This window comes from Trichechus manatus, unplaced genomic scaffold, assembly GCF_000243295.1.
Source record: "Trichechus manatus latirostris isolate Lorelei unplaced genomic scaffold, TriManLat1.0 scaffold00054, whole genome shotgun sequence".
Lineage (NCBI taxonomy): Eukaryota > Metazoa > Chordata > Mammalia > Sirenia > Trichechidae > Trichechus > Trichechus manatus.
Window position 1 is genome coordinate 2,979,432 of NW_004443990.1, and position 9,855 is coordinate 2,989,286.

Sequence of the window (9,855 nt, forward strand, 5' to 3'; positions counted from 1 at the left end):
ATTTCCTCTAGGTTTTCAAATTTGTTAGAGTATAATTTATCATAGTATTCTCTAATGATTCTTTTAATTTCAGTCAGGTCTGTTGTGATATCACCCATCTCATTTCTTATACAGGTTATTTGCTTCCTCTCCTGTTTTTCTTTTGTCAGTTTGGCCAATGGTTTATCAATTTTGTTGATCTTTTCAAATAACCAGCTTTTGGTCTTGTTAACTCAATTGTTTTTCTATTCTCTATTGCATTTAATTCTGCTCTATTTCTTATTACTTCCTTTCTTCTGATGCCTGAAGGCTTCTTTTGCTGCTCTTTTTCTGCTTGTTCCAGTTGTAGGGTTAATGTTTTGATTACAGTCCTTTCTTCTTTTGGATGTGTGCATTTATTGCTATAAGCTGACCTCTGAGCATTGCTTTTGCTGTGTCCCAAAGGTTCTGGTAGGATATGTTTTCATTCTCGTTTGATTCTATGAAGTTCTTTATTCCATCCTTAATTTCTTCTATAATCCCATAGTTTTTGAGCAAGGTGTTGTTCAGTTTCCATGTGCTTGATTTTTTTTCCTTGCTTTCTCTGTTACTGGTTTCTACTTTTACGGCTTTATGGTCAGAAAAGATGCTTTGGATTTTGTGAAGGCTCATTTTATGGCCTAATATGAGGTCTATTCAGGAGAACGTTCCATGTGCGTTGGAAAAGAAAGTATCCTTGGCTGCTTGCTGTTGGGTGGAGGGTTCAGTATATGTCTATGAGATCAAGTTGGTTGATTTTAGCGTTTAGATCTTCCATGTTTTTGTTGAGCTTCTTTCTGGATGCTCTGTCCTTCACCCAAAGTGGTGTGTTGAAGTCTCCTACTACTGTTGTGGAGCTGTCTATCTCTCTTTTCAATGCTGTTAGAGTTTATATATTTTAAAGCCCTATGGTGGGGTGCATAAATATTTATTACAGTTAAGTCCTCCTGGTGTATTGACCCTTTAATCATTATACAGTGTCTTTCCTCATCCTTTGTGGTGGATTTTACTTGAAAGTCTATTTTGTCAGAGATTAATTAATATTGCCACTCCTGCTCTTTTTTGAGTGTTGTTTGATGTATTTTTTTCATCCTTTGAGTTTTAGTTTGTTTGTGTCTGTAAGTCTAAGGTGTATCTCTTGTAGGCAGCATATAGATGAAGCATGTTTTTTTATCCAATCTGCTACTCTGTCTCTTTATTGGTGCATTTAGTCCATTTACATTCAGCGTAATTATTGATAGGTATGAGCGTACTGCTGTCATTTTGATGTCTTTTTTTGTGTGTTGTTCACAGTTTCTTTGTTCCACTTAATTTTCTGTGCTGAGTCATTCTTCTTTATGTATTTGCTTTTCATCTTTTTCATTGTTGTTGATTTTGTATTTGCTGAGTCTTTACATTTTTCTAGTTTTTTTATTTTGATGTGTAGGATTCTTAGTTTCCTTTGTGGTTACCTCAATACTTACCCCTATTTTTCTAAGTTTATACCAGTCTTTTATTTCTTTATATCGCCTTGACTTCCTCTCCATATGAAACGTTTTTTAAGTCCCTCTTTTTTGTTTTAATGCTGTCATCTTTTACATACTGACATCTGTTTCCCTATTTTCAGTGTTTTAGGTTTGGTTTATTTTTGTGACTTCCCTATCTGGGTTGATATCTGGTTGCTCTGTCCTGTGTTCCAGTCTTAGGTTGTCATCTGATGTGATTGATTTTCTAACCAGAGGACTCCCTTTAGTATTTCTGGTAATTTTCATTTGGTTTTTGCAAATTCCCTAAACTTCTGTTTACCTGGAAATGCCCTAACTTCGCCTTCATATTTGAGAGACGGTTTTGCTGGATATGTAATTCTTGGCTGGCAATTTTTTTCCTTCACAGCTTTATATATGTCATCCCATTGCCTTCTTGCCTACATGGTTTCTGTTGAGTAGTCCAAGCTTATTTGTATTGACTCTCCTTTGTAGATGACTTTTTGTTTATCCCTAGCTGCTCTTAAAATTATCCATCTTCAGTTTTGGCAAGTTTGATTATAATACGTCTTGGTGACTTTCTTTGGGTATCTACCTTATGTGGGGTTCAATGAGCATCTTGAATAGATATCTTTTCATCTTTCACGGTATCAGGGAAGTTTTCTGCCAACGAATCTTCAAGAATTCTCTCTGTATTTTCTGTTACTTCCCCCCCACCCCCCGCCCTGTTCTGGTACTCCAATCACTCGTAGGTTATTCCTCTTGATAGAAACCCACATAATTCTTAGAGTTTCTTCATTTTTTTTAATCCTTTTCTCTGATTTTGCCTCAAATAAGTTGGCGTCAAGTGCTTTATCTTCAGTCTCACTAATTTTGACTTCCATTGCCTCAATTCTGCTCCTATGACTTTCTACTGAGTTGTCTAATTCTGAAATTTTATTGTTAATCTTCTGGATTTCTGATTGCTATCTCTCTATGGATTCTTGCAGCCTGTTCAATTTGTCATTATGCTCTTCTCTAATCTTTTTAATTTCCTCTATTGCATGTTCTGTGTTTTGATTAATTTCTTTCTAATCTCTGGAAGAGTTCTATACATTAATCTTTTGTATTCTTCCCCCGGTAATTCCAAGAAATTTTCCTCCTCTGGAAAATTCTAGATTCTTTATTTTGGCAGCTTGCTGAAGCCATCACGGATTGCCTCTTTATGTGATTTTACACTGACTGTTGTCTCCGAGCCATCAACAAGTTATTATATTTATTTATTTTATGTTTGCTTACTGTGTCCTAGCTTCTTGTTTTGTTTTGATATACCCAAATAGGCTGCTCGTGTGAGCTCGTTTGATTGTTGGCACCTTTGAAGCTCTAATGTCCTGTCACCAGGTGGTTAGATCTGTTACTACGTATGTGAGCTCAGGAGTCCGCCCACTCCTCCTGTATGGGTTCAGCCTAGGTGCCCAGATAGATGGCCACCAAGTGTGTCATGCAGGCTCTAACCTACAGTCCTAGACAGGCATGGGTGATTGGTGTAGGCAAAGGCATCTGGCTGCAGGAGGGGGACACACTCTGAGCAAGGCAGGGTGCTGACAGCTGCCCCCAAGTGTCCAGAAGAAAGACATGTCCCTCTTCCCTAGAGAACGTAGGTGGGTGGTTTTGAGCTGGATTATGAGTACCCAGTACTGCTGGCTGTAAGGACGAGGGGGCACCTCTTATTCATGGGCTCCTATCGCAGGTGGCTAGGTGGCGTTGGTGGAGCCACCAGTCCTCAGGTCCCTGAAGTAGGTAGGTGAAGACCATGCTTAACAGGCAGAGCAGTGTCAAATGTCAAGAACCTGCCACTTCACAGCTGAAACAGTTGAAGTTAGACTTCAGGTATATACCCTGTTGTACTGCGGTAATGAGGGCCTACGCTGTTGAAATGGGACCACACAAGTCTATGCAGGGGGAAAGGCACTCAGATTCCGTGGATCCCTTATGCCTGTGCCTAGGGAAAGGAGCTGTGCCTACCCTGAGTTCCTGGCTTAGGGGAGTCGGAAGTTTTTTTTTTTTTCTCCTGTTTATTTGTTCATTCTCCAAGGCCAGGAGAGCGGCTCAGGGTGTGTGACAGATCCTACTTTCAGTGCATGGGACTTGGCAATTGCTGAAGCCGGTCCAGGACCCAGTGCAGAGCAGGGAGCGGGGAGGTAAATGGGAGAGAGGTTTCTTCCTAAGGGGAGTGTTTTTGATCCATGCAGTAGGCTGCATGCAAGTACTTATCTTTTGCCGATCGAGGGCTACTTCTCACTGGTTGTGGGTGGCCGACTGGACTCTCTGCCGCTGGGTCTCTCCCGGTGTGGAATACACCTCCTGAGCACCACTGCTTGCCTGCCTCACCGCTCACCCATGAGCTGATCAGGCCTGAACGACTCAGACTCTCGTCAGGGCAGGTCTAGCAACTCCTCGCTGCTTCCAAACCGTCTCTCCCTCTCCCTGCCACTCAGTTCAGTTCCTCAACTTTGCCCTTGATGTTCAGGGCTCGTATACTGCCACATATAATCGATTCACTTGTTTTTTCGGGTCTTTGTTGTAAGAGGGTCCACCGGAAGCATCTGACTACTCTGCCATCTCAGCCCCGCCTCCCTAAAAGCACTTCTTTATCACTCTATTATTACCTTAAGAAAGATATAACATTTTGAGAAATATGCTGTCAATAGGAAAAGCCCAATTTTTATTTTTTTTAAATAGATTTATGCTTTTGTAGACATACCAATACCAATATCATGGTTTAATAAATATAAATTAAAAAATTCTTTCAAGAAAATGTACTTCCATTTATATAAAAATCTTTCTTTACAATGTCTCGATGTTCCTTTCCTACTAATCTTAATGTTCTTTAGGCTAAAAATACAGTAGAAATAAGCTCCCATAATTTGTTTATTAATCCCACAATCCTGAAAGTTCATTCTCAAGGTTGTCATGGATTCAGTTATGTCCCCCCAAAAATGTGTGTATCAATATGGCTGGGCCATGATTCCTAGTACTGTGTGATTTTCCTATATGTTGTAAATCCTGCCTCTATGATGTTAATGAGGAAGGACGGGCAGCAGTTGTGTTAGTGAGGCAGGACTCAATCTACAAGATTGGATTGTGTCTTGAGGCAATCTCTTGAGATATAAAAGAGAGAAGTGAGCAGAGAGACAGGAGGACCTCATATCACCAAGAAAGCAGTGCCAGGAGCACACCACGTCCTTTGGACCCAGGGTCCCTGCACGGAAAAGCTCCTAGTCTGGGGGAAGGCCGACAGAGAGAGAAAGTCTTCCCCTGGAGATGACGTCCTGAATTTGAACTTTTAGCCTACTTTACTGTGAGGAAATAAACTTTTCTTTGTTAAAGCCATCCACTTGTGGTATTTCTGTTATAGCAGCACTAGATAACTAAGACAATGGTCATCAATGAACTCTGAATCATAAAATAATATTAATTACCCACATTTTACAAATATGAATCCTAGGTTTTAAAAAAGTCAAATACCTTGCCCAATATCATAGTTAGTAAGTGGCCCAGCCTAAACATGACTAACTCCTGCAGTCTAACTCCGAAGTCCATAGCATAACCTCTAGGCATACAGCCAAACATAGAATCCTGTGTTCAAACAGATTTCGTTTGTCCTTAATGTCTTTAACACTGTTCTTAACTATTCCTATTAGTTGGTTTCTCCCTTTCTCTAAATGTGAGTATTCTTCAAGGTACCTTCCTTTTCCTCTCCTCTTCTCTGTATGTTCTCCCCACTCCCATAGATTGAATTAATTTAACATTTATTATAGTGAGTCCAAACAATGGCCAGAAACCAAGGGAAAACAGTGAAAAAGAAACAGACCCTGCCCCTAAAGGATTAACAGATGATCAAGGGAGAAAGACCTACAAGCAAGTACTATACTGTTTTCAAAAGACAAGTTTGGGTTTGCACAAACACAGAAATGAATCTATGCCATACAAGCTCTGGTTTTAAACTTTTAAAAGTTTTAAAACTTTTAAGAGGAAGACGATTCTTTTTTAAGAAATATTGCTTAAAATTTCCAAAATAGGAATAACGGACCTAGAACTTCCCTGTTCCACTGCCCCTCGCCCCCAACAAGCCATGTGCCTTCCTAAGGCTCTAAAGAACATAGTTTGAAAACCACTATACTCTCCTATAATACCTCCTAAAAATCTTAATAGCTTGCCTTTCATACCTAGGTCTTTAATCCACCTGGAGTGTATTTTGTGTATGGTACAAAATATGGCTCCAATTTCAATTTTTCTGTATGGACATCCAATAGTCCCAGCACCACTTAACGGAAAAGTCCTTCCTTATCCTTCTGCTCTGTGGTGGAACTTCTATTTTAGAAAATCAAGTTTCTGAATACATATGTGATGTTTAGATCTTCTACCCTATTCCATTGGTCTATCACTGTGCTAAGGTTGGACAGTCATAGTTACTACAGCTTTATCTGGTAGCTATCTGGTAGGATGCAGGATATCTGGTAGATCAAGTCCTCTGACCTTGATCTGTTTCTTCAAAAGTATCACACACACACACACACGAGCCCTGGTGGCGTAGTGGGTAAGAGCTCAGCTGCTAACCAAAAGATTGGCAGTTCAAATCCACCAGCCACTCCTTGGAAACCCTATGGGGAAGCTCTACTCTGTCCTATAGGGTTGCTATGAGTCGGAATCGACTCGACAGCACTAACAACAACAAATATATACGTATATATATATATATACACACACATACATACGTATATATACACATATATGTATGTCTTAGATAAAACATGTAATTTTGAGCTCTGGTAAATTTTGAGCTAGCCTGGTAAAATAATCACCAAACCTGTATCAGTAATTCTCAACTGGGACAATGATAACACACGCATACTATGCCAGGGGACACTTGGCAATGTGTCTGGAGATGTTTTTGGTTGTCACAAATAGAATGGGAGAGTGCTACTGGCATTTGGTGAGTAGAGGCCAGGTGTCATGGATTGAATTATGTCTCCCAAAAATATCTGTCAACTTAGCGGGGCCATGAGTCCCAGTATTGTGTAATTGTCCACCATTTTGTCATCTGGCATGATTTTCCTATGTGTTGTAAATCCCCTCTCTATGATGTTGATGAGATGGATTAGCGGCAGTTATGTCGATGAGATCTGCAAGATTAGATTGTGTCTTAAGCCTATCTGTTTTGAGATATAAAAGAGAGAAGCGAGCAGAGACACAGGGGGACTTCACACCACCAAGAAAGCAGTGCTGGGAGCAGAGTGCATCCTTTGGACCTGAGGTTCCTGTACAGAGAAGCTCCTAGATCAAGGGAAGATTGATGACAAGGACCCTCCTCCAGAGCCAACAGAGAGAGAAAGCCTTCCCCTGGAGGTGACTCCCTGAATTTGGACTTGTAGCCTACTAGACTGTGAGAGAATAAATTTCTCTTTGCTAAAGCCATCCACTTGTGGTATTTCTGTTATAGCAGCACTAGATGACTAAGACACCAGGGATGCTCCTAAACATCCTATATGCACAGGATAGCCCCCACAACAAAGAATTATTCCACTCAAAATGTCAATAGTGCCACTGTTGAGAAATCCTGTCCCAAATAAATTAAGGCTAACTTGTATGGGTTTGTTGGCTCATTAAAAGGTAGAGAACATCTACCCTAAATGATAATTTAGTTTTAGAAAAAGTGAACTGCCATATGCCAAATATGACTATCTTGAATTCATAAGAACAAAAATCATATTATTTGTATATACAAAAAGGCGTATCTTCCTTTCTTTACAGCAGGGAAACTTTCAGGAAGTACAATCAAGAAGTCCTTAAGACACAAAATTAAAAGAAATGAGAAACATTCAAACTAAAATTAAAAAAAACTCCAGGAAATCAGTAAGAAACAACCCAATAGAAAAATTGGCAAACAACACGAATAGTCATTTCACTAAAGAGGATATTAAAATGGCCAATAAACATATAAAAAGATGCCCAACCTCATTAGTAACCAGAGAAATGTCAAGTAAAACTCAACAAGAACACCACACCTGAAGAATAGCTAAAATTAAAAGGACTGAAAATATCAAGTGCTAACAAGAACTTCAGAATCTCTGGATGGTGCAAATGGTTAATGCATTCTGCTGCTAACTGAAAAGCTGGAGGTTCTGGTCCACTCAGAGGCACCTCAGAAGAAAGTCTCGGTTATCTACTTCCAAAAAAAAAAATCAGCCATTGAAAAGGTATTAGTTACACAAGTGTGTTCACTTTGTGAAAATTCATTAAGCTATAAACACTTAGGATTTGTGTACTCTTTTGTATGTGGGTTATATCTTATTAGCCCCTGACCTTGTGGAGTATATAGTCTTCTAGAGGAAGCAGAGATTAATAAAAGATGCACACAGACACTTGGATAATACAAACTGTGACAAGTGCTATGAAAGAGAGGTACAAAGTAAGATGACAGTGTAAAATAGGGAGATCAAATCTAGTGTGGTGGAAGGTGAGGGTTGGTACCTCCAAGAAAGTGACATTTAAGCTGAATTTAAAGAAAGAGTAGGATAACAAGTTGAAGATGGAACTCTGCTCAGAAGCGAGACTAATATAAGCAAAGGCTCTTATGCAGGAGAAAGGAAGGAACTGAAAGAAAGCTAAAAGGACTGAGGTCCAACACAGCGTAGAAAACACTATTGATCACCTATCCCTCATCGATCTATTCTTTCTCCTCTTCCTCATTCCTAATAGAACTTCACTTTAGTTCAAGCATACCTTCTTCCACACAGTCATGTGCTGATTCCATCCTTGATATTAGGAAGTGGATACTGTTTATACTTAAACCAGTCATGGCCATCTCTTTCTCCCTGCCACTGATTAGTTAAGGAATGGCATGAATGAATGCAGGAGAAGAAGTGACTGTATGCTCTAAACAAGAGATGATGCTAGCTTGGGCTAGGGCAGTATCAATGGAGATAGAGACTCGCATGAAGGATTAAGGAAGAACAAAGTGTCCAGGATGTCTCCCTAGGTTTCTGGCTTAGGCAAATAATGGTTAATCCTTTCCATATAGTCAAAGACAGAAGAAAGATAAAAACCATACAAAATCATATGTTATTCTTAATATATTTCTCTTAAATAAATCTATTAAGAACTACTTAAGGATACTTAAAACTCACTTGATCTTCATATAGGATACTGGCCTCAGAAAGTCAGGCAAACTTTATCATGAATAAATGAATGAGGTTAATTTGATTTTGTCTTAAGCTACAAATCAAGATGTTTTATAAGATTCTAACATATAATTAACAATACTGGCTACATACAACATTGATTTCTAAATATTATTTATTTTGCCTTGTCTTCTTAAAAAAAAATCCACATAAATTAAGTCAAACTACGAATAAAACAGTCCAAGGGTTTCTGACCACTTTAGGTGTTGTTTTCAAATAATTCCAGAGAAATTAGCTAGAGATACATAATCAATTGTAACTAACCTAATTTACCTAAATAACAGCAATAATTAAGGCTCCTATTACAGATACCAACAGCATCAAGCAAAATATAAATTACCTTGAGAAGCTAATGAAGTCATATTTCTTTCAGAAGGTAGTGTACTTGGACTACTGAAATGGCGTGACGTTCCTTGGTTCATAAGGTCATTGTTAGTAAAATTCTTCGAATGGCATGTACAACAACATGACAATGGTACTTCGGCCTTTTTACTTAAGCCCTCATCCACTGGCTTCCCTAAAAATAAAAAGAATCTTGATTTATAGTATCTCTAAGTTAAAAAAAAAAATTGATCTCTGTCTGTAGCCAGGGTGAACAACCATCCTGGTTTGCCCAGGACTGAGGAGTTTCCCATGATGTGCGACTTTCAGTGCTAAAATCAAGAAAATACCTGGCAAACCAGGACAAGTTGGTCACCCTATCTGCAGCATCAAATTAGGATAGGGGAGAAACATTTGTACCAGAAACTTTTATACAGAATTTATTATCAATTTTATATCAATTATCATTTATAAAGAATTTATCATCAATTTATCCAATCTATGAAGATCTAATAGTTCAAGATTAATAATTAATCAAAACACAGCTACTCAAGTATTCGTTTGTATTAAGATTCATTTAAAAATCAAGCGAAGGATTGAAACAAATACCTAAACAATATTCTTAATTACTGCTATTTCCCTAAATGAAGAATTTGAAAGTTCAACATATTAAATAATAATGTAAACTACATGAGGGATTAAATCATTCCTCACATTACACTTTTACTTCAAATAAAAACATGTTTTTTTGTTTTTTATATTTTATTGTACTTCAGGTGAAGGCTTACAGAACAAATAGTTTCTCATGAAACAGTAGTACACATGTTGTTTTATGACATTGGTTAACAACC

At 38.4% G+C, this 9,855-nt stretch overlaps 1 protein-coding gene across 3 annotated transcripts in view; it reads right to left on the minus strand.

Annotated features, from left to right (window-relative positions):
• BRIP1 (BRCA1 interacting helicase 1) overlaps positions 1-9,855 on the minus strand; it is a 202,974-nt gene that overhangs the window by 186,962 nt on the left and 6,157 nt on the right. For all 3 annotated transcript variants that reach the window (XM_023732687.1, XM_023732689.1, XM_023732688.1), the window contains exon 4: positions 9,024-9,200. In XM_023732687.1, the coding sequence (XP_023588455.1) occupies positions 9,024-9,200 (177 nt within the window). The remainder of the gene's footprint in view (positions 1-9,023; positions 9,201-9,855) is intronic.